Genomic DNA, 15,020 nt, shown 5'->3' with positions numbered 1-15,020 from the left:
GTTCTCTATCCTGATCAATTTCAGATTGATTTAACTAAAAAACTCAGAATGAATTCTAATCGGTGACTCAGTGGATCTATTAGAGTGTGAATTGTGATCGAAATGATTCGAGCATATGGTCCTAACCCATAAACTCGAACCCACCGATGGCAGCTTGTCTGCGAGTATAGACGAGCGATCATATCAGGTCGTTAACTGATATTAATAGCAGGGCGCGGTGAACTCCCTTTGTCTGTCACATTCTCTCTTGTTCTCTTTCTCTCTTTTGGACGGGCACTGTCCCACCTAAGGGACCCTTTGCCCTAATTGTAACAAATTAAATCACACGATATCGACAATTCCCTCGGGTGAAATCTGCGCGCGGCCGAAGCGTGCCGCGATTATATACGCCTTTTCAACGCTCTGAATTTCTATCCTCGTCAAACTATTGTTTCCAATTAAAGGATTGTATATTCAGTTATAGATCATGATTGTTCACGATTAGAATAAAATGGATTGATGCCATTGTTTAAACTCGTGATTCTTTTATTGGAGTTTTTATTTCAATAATATATAATGTAAATGTGTATGATAAAAATTCTAGAGATAGAAGCGAGATTAAACTTTTCGATTAAGACTTAGTACTTAAATATTTTGATTGGTTGGTATAATTTTTTAATTTTAAATTAAAATAAAATTTATTATTCAAATATAAGTTGAAAACTTGTAATCTATATCATAACTTATTATCTTAGATCGATGCAAGTTTAAAAAACGATTTAAACGAAATAAAACTTTTAAAATTTAATTTATAAATATTTCTTTATATAGCAACAGTGACGAAACTTGGTCATTTTTTGCAATTTTCTCTTTTTTCCAGATTTTTTAACGGAATGGAGAATTTTTTGCGAAACTGAGAGAAATCTTTCTCCGGAATGTCGAGGTGGATTTATAAGCATGCGAATAAACTCTTTTTAATATGCAGCACTAACCTGTTGAATGCATTGTGTTCGTGACAAGCAGTGATTACATTTGTTCTCCCGAGTTAGATACATTTTTTATCATTTCAACGATCGTGTTACCGATGATAACCGCGTTAACCGCTGCTCGGTATCGTTGTAGATCAAGGTTGTTTTAATATATTACTTTCTGGTCTCGCGGTTAACTCGATGAAAACGAACCAAAAGAACAATGAACAGGGAAACCAGGAAATTTTTTACGGTAACTAATTCCTCTCATAAAAATTCCTTTCATATTTGGATAAAAATATTCAAACAATCGTTACTTCTGTTATATTTCTTATGAAACCGTCAAAAATCAACCTTAAATTATCTTAATTAATCTTAATTAAAATTAATAATCTTAAATAAAAATAAATTTATGTTCCTAACATTGAATATAAGAATATAAAAATTGACTATAGAAATATTATCAATAATATTGATAATCTATTATTTTCTCCTATACAAACAAGAATTAATGGAATATAAAGATATAGAATATAAGAATATAAATATTCTTATAAATTCAAAAAGAAATAAATCATTAACAACGTTTCAACATTTTTTTTTTTCAGTAACAAACGTAACTACTCTTTTTTCAATTCTTCAAAGTTCTTTCAAGACCTCTTCAACAACCCTTTATTCTGATCCCTGATAAGAATCTATTTATCAAACAATGAAAAAAGAAGGAAGAGGAAGAGAAGGAAAGAAAGGAGAGTTACAAGTAATGAAAAAAGCTGGATGTACAAGGACTTATATATCTCTTGTATGAGAGAAAAGGGAAGAAAGGGACGGGGGAAAACTAAAAAGTATGGTAACGGAGACGACTTTTGATATTTCCTGGCGTTACCATTAGCCAAGCACGGGCCTCGAGCAGGCGAGGGTGGTTCGGTGGATGCGGGGAAAGCCTCAGGAAGCTCTAACTCACGGGCAAAGGGGCAACCCACACCGTTCACCCGAGCCAGCCCCTGCCATTAACATTAACCGAGCACATACAGGGTGTTTGCAATGGCATTATCGATCGGCCTGGTGAAAAAAGACCAGCGAATCGAGCACTTTGTACGATACGTGCAGGAAACGCCTAGTTTACATTCACGAAACCCGGCTAAATGCCGATAGACTCGTTTTCGGCCTCTATCCACTATATTCGGCCACTATGTTCGTGATTACCGACAACAATACGGATCATCCTGATTCAGAGAGAGAAAGAGAGAGAAGGAGAGAGAAGGAGATAAACATTTTCAAGCCGCACTGATTATTCTCTCTTATTATCTGCCTTCAAGAGGAAGACTCTATTTTGAGTATTTTGGGGAAATTCCATTGCAAGGAAAATATTTCCATTTTTGAAATATTTGGTTAAATTTTATAATATGATTTGAATTTTGAAATTTGACTTTTATAAGGATATGCAGGAATTGATGTGGATGCAATTAATTTAATTATACAAATTATACAAATTTAATTATACAAAGTGAGTAGAGATATTGATTATTACTAATACTAATAGTAATTATAACTATTACTAATACTAATTAATATTACTAATAGTGCTTTATAAATAAATAATTTTGTGTATACGTATACGTATATCACGAAAGTGTTTCATGAATTCTATAATTTTAATAATATATACGTATGCACACGAGTAGAGCAAAGTGTTTCATGAATTCTATCAATAATTTTCGTAACATTAAATTTATTTCCGGTGCCATACATATTCTCTCTAATCTCGTTTTTCCTTTTTTTTCCGGGAAATAAAGGGAAAAGAAGATCTCCCCGTTCAACTATCACTTTGTGAATAATCGATTAAAGCGATCAACGTTAAGGACCGGTCTCGGGTCAACTAGTTCTCCCCCGGTTCCGACGATCCATCCCCCTCGGCCGGTTCGTTTCCGGTGGAAATCACGAGCCATGTCTACCCATGGCTCGTCGTTCATGCGTGAAGCCTTCGATCGTCGAGCAAGGAACAGTGTCAATCGTGCGAGAAACATCGAACCTTTTGTATCCCGATCAAGAGAGTGCGTTTCCATGTCTGAACCACGGTGGATCCGTGCTACTTCCGGCCGCGACGATCGTCAATCGCTTCCACGCAGATGGTACAATCGGTACGCTTGCTGTCAGACTCCTCCCGCCTCCCTCTTAATTGCGACTATTGAATTCGTTCGAGATAAACAGGAAAGTAAGTAAAGTAATGAAGAAGATTGGAAAATCTTATCCCCGAATCCTTTTTTTCAAGAAGACACGCAAGTATTAATTTGGAAAAAGAAACTGATCATTAAATCATTGTACAATTAAAATTTAAATTTGAAACAATTGGATTCTTTAATTTTAACCTCAAATATTGATCTTTTTATTTTTCAGAAAACGTACATGAAAAGTTGTATGTAAAATCTGATAAAGTTGCCCCCGAACACGATGAATAACTGGGAACAATGGAGGCTCTGGATACGATCCTGGGTAGCGGTAATATGATCTCGAAAACCGAGTATCAATGACACGCGAATTCGCCACGATCAGAACGGTTAACGAATATGACGATAACGATATATCGTTATCGGCAATACATGTGCATACCGGCTAGCCGCTAGCACCCTTTGAAAACCGTGCACTGGTCACGTGTCCGATCTGTCGCGCCCCCGTTGTTACTGCACGCTGTGGATCAGATAATTTTCGTGCAAGCAGATACCCGTTGGGCGGGCTGGAACACACGCGCTATGACCTTGCATAAAGATCGCAAGATAATATTGATATATTAATCAAATCTATGATGTCCTGGGAATGTTATTAACTGGTCGAAATATCATTTATTTTTGCCCATCGGTGATAACGTAGGTGAGAAAAATATGCATTTCAATATCATTTTTAATGAAACAAAGTTTAGTAAATCAGGAAACAAGTAAACGTTCCTTTTCACGTTTATTTTCAGAGGAAGGAGAAGAAAGAATTAAAGGGATAAAGTCTGGTGAATCAGTGGTCTATTGGATTATTTTAAAATCCCATTATGGTACAATTGAAAGCTCAAGCGTTCCCATCATCTTGAATCTATGCCAAAGTCCCGTTGACCAAACTTGCCAAATACATGCCAGACTTGGAGCTTGATGTTTCGTATGCAACAATTTTCGTCCTATTTTCGTCCGAAGTCTTTCTGTCCAGGAATACGGAAATTAACGATTCCAATTGAAATTTAATTATCGGTGAAATTGGTAATTCAATCAATTTTATCATTGAAAAATATATATATACGATATTAAAAATAAAATAAAATATTATAGAATGAAATATTATTCGCTTTTTCTTTTTTCAGAAACTATTATAAAACATTCAACATCCACTATGTTCTCGGCCTTTGTTTTAAATATTCATCACATTATTAACTACGGATCGTGACTATGAAAGTCCGGTTTTCATCATTTCTTACCATTCCTGTTTTGCGTTTGAAAACCTTCATCGTTCACATTATATTGCATATTATTATATATTGCATATTAAACTTATCAAGGCAGAGTACACATGGTCAATAACACGGTCTCGTACCATAATATTAAAATTAATTATCTTCCTGTGGAATATTGTTAACTTTTTTGTACAATCATGCTTAATATCGTATAATTATCGTAAAGATCAATCTTGAATGATTGCTAATCGTTCTTTACTTTTTTTTTTTTAGATATAAGATATTCACAACGCATAACGAAATTATCTTATCTTTGTCGCATAAAATCGCAAATACGATTAATTATTATGATACAAACAACGAACTCTTGCAACGAACGAGAATAAAAACAAAAGATTCTTCCAAAGATGTCGAAGAAAAAAAAAAAAAAAAGAAAAGAAAGAAGAAAAGAAGAAAAACGCAACAGCTTCAAAGACGTAGAAATTCTACATCCCATCCCCCTACGAGAGAGATCGGTCACCCCAATGAGCACGTTAAATCCAACGAAACGAAAAAGAAGGGGGAAAGGAAGGATACACGCGAAAACGATGGAAAAAGTGAAATCGAGCCCCTGACGAAGCCGCGACCAAGATAATAACACATAGGAATTACAGTGGAAAGACAAAGATGAAGGAAAAACGCCCTAGTGGAAACGGGTCGGACGAACAGAGAGAGAGAGAGAGAGAGAGAGAGAGAGAGAGAGAGAGAGAGAGAGAGAGAGAGGGGAGAGGGAGTGACAGGCAGGAAGGGAGAGGAAAGATCCACCCTGGTGGATGATCCCGCCTCTAAGGAGCCGCTTCATGCCTAGAGCCCGGCACGAGGGGGTTAGCAACCAACCCTCCTACCTCCTCCACCGCCATCTCCACCCTCTCTCTCGGCGTCCCGGCGCAGGCTCCGATACACAGCCAATCGTCGGACCGCGACTGATAACGACGCTGCCAAATGTGCGTCCGTCGCATCGCGGCCGAGTTCGCCACGGTGGTCCACGCGTTCCTCGCAGCCTCGTTACGTACTCCGGGGCTGTAATCCGCTCGTGCAGCCGGCGATCGGCCATCGTACGCCGGTTACACACTGGCGAGAGACCTGTTTCCTGGTCTATCGTTTTTTGGATTTTATTCTTATCGAATCTTGGTGTTCACGTTTCTTGGTTTTGTTTTCAAGTTTGAAGTTCGAAGGAAGGCGAGGTTTGAAAAATATATATGTATATATATATATTTGTATATATTTGTATATATCGCGTTGGATTGTATCGTTTAAATTCGCGTTGGAAGTGAGAAGGTGAAGGTTCGGGCTGATAGTTAAAGGGAGCGAACGGCGAACTGGATCTGATAGCGGTGGATAAGATTATACGCAGGACCCCGCATTGACGGTGAGTTTTGGAAACTGGATGGTATATATATATATGAAGTTTTGGCGAAGATGAGGTTTTTCGATTTTTGAGAGATATTGGGGATTGATGGCTCAAGATTTAACTTGTTTGTGGTTAAAGACCAATGGTAATATTCTAGTAAATAATAATGTCATAAACAAAAGTTTAAATATTATGTTTCCAAGAAGAATTTTAATAGCTTAGAAAGTTAATGAAACGTTTTATTTCTTTTGTTTTATAATTAAACTATGATTATAGAAGAATGGTAAATAATACGATAAACAAGAATTTCTATTCAACTGGTATAATTAAAATAAAAATCTTAATAGTATAAAAGTCGATGATTTTATTATAATGGATCTAAAATTCAACTTTCTTTGACTTGCTATTATATTATATTAAGTAGATAGATAAATTCCTATTTCTTGTTATGATATTATTAAAAAAAAAAAAAGAAAAGAAAAAGAAAACAAATTTAAATAACAACGAGACAACCGACATGTTATAAATCTAACTTTCTAATATAGGATAATCTCCTATCTCTTTGAATTAATGAGTTTTTAATAAAAATAACTGCAAGATAGATACATCAATTATTACATTACACATAAGTATAAAAATAGTTAATAAGATTTATACAAAACACTCTGTCTTTATCACCATAAAAACAAGTTGGGATGTAACACCGTTTTCCCACTATCTCTGAAAAATAACCACAATAATTTAGTGGCGTACAGTAGTGAAACTATCCGAACATTCATCGCCTCGTGGCCGAATTTCCGATAACCGGCGAATAAAAATCGACACGGTTATTATTCCGCTTTCTTTCTCACGGTTTTTTTTTTTTTTTTTTTTTTTNTTTTTTTTTTTTTTTTTTTTTTTTTTTAGCGGTTTATGATATACACCGTGTGCACCCTTATGAAACACCGGCCTCACCTGTCCCCACGCATGTTTCGCGTATTAACCGGTCCTGCATGTATCTTCAACGCTAAATTACCGCCCGCAATTTTTCCTGCCATCTCTTTTATTGCCTCGCATTCTAAAGTCGTTGTTGTTCATTTTTTTAACGCCTCGTAAATTTTACATACCATGCTCTGCTCCTTTCTCTCTCTCTCTCTCTCTCTCTCTCTCTCTCTCTCTCTCTCTCTCTCTCTCTTCCTTTTCAATTACATTAATATCGCAATTGAAATTCCATCGTCTATTTTCGACTCGATTATTTATTATTTATTTCTAATGCTTTTTTTTCTTTCTTTCTTTCTTTCTTTCTTTCTTTTGTTTGAGAGAGAGAAATTTAAAATGTGCTCTTGGATCTTTTTTAAATCGGTGCTCTTGTTTTTTTTTCTTTTCCCTCTTTTTTCCGCGAGACTGTTATTCTACCGGTTATATCGTCCGCCTCTATTTTTGTCGTTAAGAGATTCCTCTTTTTAGAGGAAGAGCGCCTCGTTCAGGTAATATCCATGTTTTGCTCGCTGTCTCTTTTTTTTTTTTTGCTTCGATGAACTTTGTCATGTATTAAGCATGGGATCGTGATCATGGAAGTCGTTCCAGTTTTTTTATCGATCTACTAGTATTTCTTATGCCTTGCATTTGAAAAACTTCATTGCTCCTTGAGCTTCGTATATTTTGCATATTTGAAGAAAAATATCGGGATACGATTTATCGAATCGATATGTTTAAATATGTATATTTAATATTGATAAAATTTAATTTTTTGATTAATTTAGAATGTTTATTAGAATGATCGATTTTTCTTCCTTTTTTCTTTATATATAAAATTATATTGTTAATTGAAAAAAAATTTTACCACAATTTTGTAACAAATTTAATTCTGATGAAAATATTCTATTTAAGAATTCATGAAGAATCATTATAAAATTGTGTCATGCTATATTTCTTTTTCATTTCTTCAGTCTATAATAATCTAGAAACGAAGAAAAATCATCATTTAACATTTATTTTATTTATAGATTTTTACCTGCAAAATTATATTCAAAATTCTAGTATTTCTTTTTGAAAGAAATCCAATAAAATAAATGCGAATAAATTATCATTCAAGTTTCATTAGAATATTCACTCTATATAAATATCATTAGAATTTTAATATTCTTTTCTTTTCTTCTTCTTAAAAATGAATTTAGATTTTAACAATAATGAGTCATTACGTATGAATCTTCAGTTATCGTAAACAAGCAATTATCATGCAATTGCCTCTTTATTACAAGAATATTTCACTCAAAACGAAGGATCAACATCATCGTAAGAATATAATAATATACACGAGAAACTTCTTTCAACACAGAATCAAATTTCAATACAGAGTCTTAACAATCCACGGTAAAATCGACAAGAAAATACAGCAAGGTAAACGCATGTATCGTTTTCTTCCTCTTTCGTATTGGAAGTACGCGCGGCCGCGTCGTCCGCGACACAGTGCATTTAAATAGTGTGTGTAGGTACATGCGAGAGAGAGTTTAGACGAGGTAGGCAGAGGGGTTTCCGGCGAGCGTTAACAGAGTAACAGAGTGATGTAATGAGGCCCGGAAGCAGGCAATTTGCTGGCCGCGGCGGCCGCAGTTGCGCGAGACAACCTGCCCGGAGTACCTTCTTCTTGATATCAGGTCCAGCCTCTTCACCAGCCGATATCCGACGAATTCCGTGTGACAACGGATCAGCCCAAACTGCGCACGCGCCATACCTATCGTTATCCCGCCAATCCGAGTCTTCTCGAAATCTTCGATTGATCGATCCATTGTTTGTATCGATGCCTCAGTGAAATTTTGCGTTGTTGGAAAATAAAAATGGCGCTTTGTCGCGCGTCTCGTGTCAAGTTTCTTTCGTTGGAACGCAAAGTGTACGTACAAGGTAAAAGTGGAAGAAATTAGTGTAATCCCGATAAGAGGTGGAAAGATTGTGAGAAGATAAACGGTTAGAAGTCGATAAATACAAGGAGAATATACGTATGTATGCACAATATTTATATCGAAATATTGGTTCGAAAGGATTTCGAAAAGATATCGATTCGTAAATCAATCGGCATAAGAGAATTTCTGTTTACGGATCCTTATTCGAGGATTAAGTTTCAATGTTGTTAGCCCGGGCTACTATATCATTATTGGAATATTAATGGATTTTGTTGGATCGATGTAAAAACAATTTCGCGATTTAATATAGAAGGATAATATCGAATACAGGAAGATCGTACGAATCGTGGTGGCATCAATTATCTACTATTCAGGACTAGCTGAACGGGACGCGGAAACCGTATACTTGCGAACCGCCGGAGGTGCACCGTGATTATGTGACAGTTTTGTGAACGTGATTAAATTGACCTCGATACATAGTGGACATCCGCGCTCAGTGCGTTCAGTTCCGAAGTGTTTTCGCTGCTTTTCAGTGAATTTACCGTTTTCGATAATTTCAACGTATCTATAAAAAGAACTATGGTTCGTGCCAAACCTGATTAGATCTCCAAGAAATCTTCATTCGTTGGAAGAAGAAATATTTATATTTTTTCTGTTTTATCGAGGAAACGATCGATGGTCAGCGTGTACGGCGTGCAGCTTGCGTTTTATCGTGGACATCGTCGTAACGACACCAGGTAAACTTTTTTTCCTCTGGTTTCCTGTTAATCGAATAATTTACGAATGATTCGCGGAAGAAAGTAGCAAAAATTTCGATCGAAATCGAGAAAGACAAATTTAATTTTTAGGGAGAAATAACTTTTAAACTTTTAACTCGTAAACGTTATTCGTTTCTTTTTTTTCTTTTTTTTTCTTTTCTTTTTTTACTTTTCGTTCGATTAATTAGGAATAAAAGGAAGAAAAGATTGTAGAGTTCGTGACGATAACACGATGCAAATGTCATCGTGCTATCACTTTCGGAATTCCGATGTAAGATGATAAGTTGGAAGTCTCGTCGATAAAATGTAGATTGGTCTATGGATGCCTCGCAATACCCGTCTGCTCCTCTCTAAATTACGACTAGATCGATTACGAGTTCCCGCTCGTTACGTGCACGTAATCTACCTCCAGTTAGCTGTTCGTTCGCGGTTATCTCTTCTGCCATTGGATTCTGAAATTTTCCTGGAGACTATGAAATCCATTTGTTGAAATGTATTTTTTCTTTTTTTTTTTGTTTTGAAAATTTGGGTTTTGAAAATTTTTTTGGTTTTGAAAATAAAATATCGAGTTTTATTTTAAGATTCTCAAAAATCGTCGATTTGATATTGCGACGGAATTAAAATTGTCCAATATTGTGAAAAAAAACGTATTATTGTTTAGAACGTGTATCATCAAAAAAATTGTATCCTTCTTAATTAGGATTAGGATACGTTGATTGATTAATTGATCGAGATATTGTTTATGTTCGAAACGTCAGTGTCACGATTCGAGATAATCCGTAATGGATAGATGATGGATAATAGGATTTAGGTAACGATCTGTACAATCAATTAACAGACACCTTTCTCCTTGTGTGAATTATCAATAATGACTCGTGATAATTCGCACAATCGAGAACGGAACGATCATCATTAACCGAAGAACGTGTTTCCTCGTGTTCGATTCGATTAATAATAAATCGAAGAAAGAGATTATGTATTTTTTACGTTGCGAAAAATAAAATTTTTTACGACGATCTTTTCGTTTGTAAGAGAAATAAAATTTTCTTGAATACTTGGTATTTATTCGATTTAATTCGATCGTGACTTTACCGGATGCTTCGAGCGTCCTTTTAATGATCCTTAACGACGCTGCCTACTATAATACTCGAGTAAAGAGTTGTAGTAGTTCGTACTGCGTTAACACTTGTTTGTTGTCTATGAATTCTGTTTCTTTCCCTTTGTGATACACCGACAAATTAGAAGAGTTTATACAGGAGATGTATCTCAGAGGTGGGCAAAATTTTAATAATTGAAGGTAAAAATAAAGTTACTTCAACGAGTTACTTGAATAATTTATTATTCGAGGTATCGAATAACCGCGAATAACTCTACTGCCAAACGGTTAGGTTATACGAAGAATGGATCAAGTGTAATGGCTACAAATAATAATGTTATTCAAGCATTTTAAACGCAAAATTACTTGATTAATTAGTCGAAGTAACTTTATTTTTAACCAGTTACTTTTTCAACAAGAATTAGTGCTTCTATTTTGACGTTATAGGAACGAAGGTTAGTTTTTTCTTTTTTGATTTGTGTTACTTTTATTTTACATTCACGCTTCTTCAAAATCATCTTATTGTTTTTAGGATTTATCAATTTGCCACTTCTAACGTGGCGATTGTTTTCATACAAGTGCCAAAATAAACGAATGAACAATCACAAATCGTGCACTTAACCTAAGCTAACCTAACATAACCTCGAACGATCGTATAACAAAGCATCGATAGGATTAAAGAAGGCGCAAGGTTACAAGTTTAAAGACTTTTCATCGTAACATTCACGAATCGTGCGGAACCGATTAAAAGCAGTGTTGTTTCGTTGATTTTTCAGGGGCTCTTTGGTGATGTACGACAGCGCTAGCTGTTCGTACGCAGGTGCGCTCGAATTAAAAGGAGCCTCCGGAGCCGGAGCCGCGGCCGCGGCAGCAGGAGTAACCGCGGCCGGCGTCAAACAGGAGAATTGGCCGTATCGCGGCCTCACCTGCGGTAGCACCTTCCAGAGGCTCAAGGAGAGCGTCGACAAGGCGAAACAAGCGCTCGCCGACCGCGGTGGATATCTCTCTGGTGCTTTCTCGCCGCCGCCACGTGCCAATCCATCCGCCATTTCGCCGACCGCCTCCATCACCGGTCAGTGATAATAAAGATTAAAACTGTGCATTTGTGCTTCTTGCTTTGCAATTGCAGTATGCCGATGCTTGTGCTTGAAAGGGAAGAATGTGAAAGAATATATGGAAAAGCTATACAGGTGGAATATGATATATTTTTTAACTTGTAAACGGTAATTGAAATAGGTTATTTTGTAATGCAGTATAGTTGAATGTTTTAAGGAATATCTTCATTTGGAACTTTATAATAAAAAATTAGTAGTTAACTTAGTAGATTTTGTGTAAATTAAAGAATGGAAAGTATCAACATATCATATTCTTTCTACATAGATCTTATGTTCTTTATAAATCCAGGTTTCTTTTTTAAGAAATGAATCTTTATGAAACTTTACAATAAAATCTAATAAATTTTGTGTAAATTAAAGAATGAAAAGTATCAGTATTTATGCATATCATATTCTTTCTACATAAGTCTTATGTTCTTTATAAATCCAGGTTTCTTTTTTAGGAAATGAATCTTCATGAAACTTTACAATAAAAATTAGTAAATTTTGTGTAAATTAAAGAATGCAAAGTATTCACATCTTCATATCATATTCCTTCTATATAGTTCTTATGTTCTTTATAAATCCAGGTTTCTTTTTTTTAAGAAATGAATCTTTATGAAATTCTACAATAAAAATTAGTAAATATTTGTGTAAATTAAATTATGGAAAGTATCACTTGTGCTTATCACATTCTTTCTATATAGTTCTTATATTTTTTATAAATTCAAGTTTCTTTTTAGTCGCCACAATTGACAATAAGTATTACAAAACAAATTGCAATAGATTTATCGCGATTCTTTGTCTATACAAGATCTAAGAGTTGATAATTATCACTCTAATCAGATTTCTTTTTTCAAAATAGAAATATATAATCTCATGTTATCACGCGATTCGCTGTTTTGCACCAATATACTCGTTAAAGTTACGACGAGGATAAAAAAAGATTTGAAAGTAAAATGTAAGGAAAATCGTTCGAAGCTTAACTTTTTTCTTTGTTCTTTGTTGCCACAATCCTTCACGTAATCGAGTTGCGTGTGCTTTTCCACGGTTACTTGCGTGACCTACGATTAACATAGGAAACATCTTATAAGTTGTAATACAGTTTACCTGCACGATGCGAGCAGAAGTTGGTCAATAGGGTCACAAGATTTACAAGATAAAAAATATTCTGTTATATCTATCCAGAATCTTAGACACTTTCATTTGCCTGAAACGTTTGACTTATTCACGCATAATAATAAAAATTCAGGCAACAATGAATTGAATGAACAAGATCAGATAAACTCTATATCCATAAGTATGACTAACACTAAAAAAAAAAAATGTACGATACAAAACGTGTGCACGTGATTGCTGGGAACCAGTCACTGGTCAGGGTAATTAAATCGACTTACGGGTTTGGATTTTCTCATGAATTTCTCATGATTCCAAAATCATAGGATCTAATCGAACTCGTCAATCTTGACGTTTCTCGCTGATCGAGTAGATTTAATTTCTTTTCCTTGCGAATAATTAACACGTACCTTCCTGCCTAACGCGAAAATCCACGTTACGCCTACATTTCAATAATTTCAACATAAAATCATTAACAATAACAAGCTCTCGATCATCCATTTACCTTCACTTATCAAAACTTAAGCGTATAATTCTCAAAAACGCATTTTTCTCTAATATTCCCCTTCTTTTTCTCCACGAATCACGGTCGAACACCTTGATGCGCTATGCGTGCCGTGCAAAACGGTAATAAAAAAAGGAGGAGGGGGGGGGTTGCTAATAAATAAACAAAAAGAGGAAAATCTCCGGGTTGATATAATTTGTCAGCGGAGTGGCGGCCACGATACCGGCGGCCTCACTACTGTTGCTCTTCGTTGTCGCCGATTTCCGATTGTTTTTTTAAAGCGCCGGTCGCCGAGGACATTAATTACCCGGCCAGTGTAAATCACGTTATCTACCGCCCACGCCTCCGTCCGCCAGAAGGGATGAAAACTGAGGGGGGGAGAGAGAGAGAGAGAGTGAGTGAGTGAGAGGGGAGGGACGGAAGAGAGGGGGGGGGCAGCGACCACGGTGCAAGGAGGAGGAGGGAGAAGGGGGTGCATTGCACGAGGGTTGCAACCGCTGCCAACTGAGCAAAACGGTCGTCGACTGCCTGCCCGCTCGCCTTCTCTCTCTCCACAGCCACACCAATATCCTGCTCTCTCCACGGAAATTTATCGGCCGCCCGCCTTCAAAACTTCACGCGCCGGATAGGTTTTCCATCTTTCCCCACGGCGTGGACGAGTTTCCAAGGAAATGGGCGATAGTTTTGGCCGAGTAATAATTTGTTACGCGGTTTTTTTCTTTTTTTTTTTTTTTTTTTTCTTCTTATTGGAAAAATATAATTCTCCTGTGCAAATTGTTTGCAAGGTGCGGATAAATGTAACGTGTCCCCCGTTTCTTCTTCTCGGTTATAATAAAATATAATTATAATAAAATATTATATTCTCGGTTATAATAAAATAGAATCTTCGTTCTTGTAACGGATAAGAGAGCTTAATTTTTCGCAGAAGGGAGGGAAGAAACGATCGAGAGAATTCCAAGATTTGATAATGCTCGACGAATCTGATTGGCCATCCTCGAAAGCATGTATCGTAATCGTCGTAATTATTTTTGCGTGAAAAGCAAGCGTGAAAATCGGGCGGCCGAAAAATTCGAACACGGGGAGGACAACGCGGCGCATCTCGTGGTCGGTCCTCCCGTACAAGATGGTGGGTCGATGATGGCGGCGTACTCGCGAAAATGTGGATGACAAGGGAGGAGGAGCGGTTAGGGGTTAGCCGGGAACGTATCCATGACGACCGACCGCCCGCCCCACGAATCGCCACCCTCGGAGATCCCGGATGCACCCCTCGACAACCCAGCATCCCTCCTCTCCCTCCCTCCCTCTTTCTCTCTCTCTCTCTCTCTCTCTCTCTCTCTCTCTCTCTCTCTCTTCAACCAGTGCAATTTTCTCTTGTTAGTTTCTAGTCGAATCCCTCTATCTGCCCTTCGTTATCTCTCCTTCTCTCCTCCCTTTTTTCTCAACCGGTACTACCCTCTCGTCGAGTTCCATGTACCCATCTCCTTTTTCTCTAACTTTTCCATCCCTCGTATCTATCCTTCCCGATTTCATCTTTTTCCCAAACTTGAATCCACCACCACCACCACCACTTGTGTCTTTTCCTTTTTCTAAGCTTCTCTTCAAATCCCCCTCTTCGAAATCTATCCTTCGAAATTGTCCAATCGTCTAGAATTCTCCATCTACTAGACTAGTGTGTACCACGTAGTACGATGCCTCGGCTACTTATTTTTAAGTCTGAACCGTTTCGAATGTATATATATATATATATATATATATATATATATGCACATATACATATGTACATATGTGTACATTATATATATATATAT

The 15,020-nt window shown here is 36.5% G+C and overlaps 1 protein-coding gene across 4 annotated transcripts in view; it reads left to right on the top strand.

The window, feature by feature from the left end:
• The first annotated feature begins 4,964 nt into the window (after window positions 1-4,964).
• The window catches only part of LOC122710336 (transcriptional regulator ERG homolog), a 68,179-nt gene continuing 58,123 nt past the window's right edge, over window positions 4,965-15,020 (top strand). For 2 of the 4 annotated variants that reach the window (XM_043928115.1, XM_043928113.1), the window contains exons 1-2: window positions 8,411-9,380; window positions 11,274-11,569. In XM_043928115.1, the coding sequence (XP_043784050.1) occupies window positions 9,319-9,380; window positions 11,274-11,569 (358 nt within the window). In that variant the 5' untranslated portion in view covers window positions 8,411-9,318. Of the gene's footprint in view, window positions 5,070-5,716; window positions 5,783-8,410; window positions 9,381-11,273; window positions 11,570-15,020 lie in introns of those variants that run through there. The other 2 variants (XM_043928114.1, XM_043928116.1) reach the window with 2 other exon arrangements.

This window comes from Apis laboriosa, unplaced genomic scaffold (assembly GCF_014066325.1).
Source record: "Apis laboriosa isolate Shangri-la unplaced genomic scaffold, ASM1406632v1 scaffold14551_cov152, whole genome shotgun sequence".
Taxonomy (NCBI): domain Eukaryota; kingdom Metazoa; phylum Arthropoda; class Insecta; order Hymenoptera; family Apidae; genus Apis; species Apis laboriosa.
This window is presented reverse-complemented; position numbering and strand designations above follow the sequence as displayed.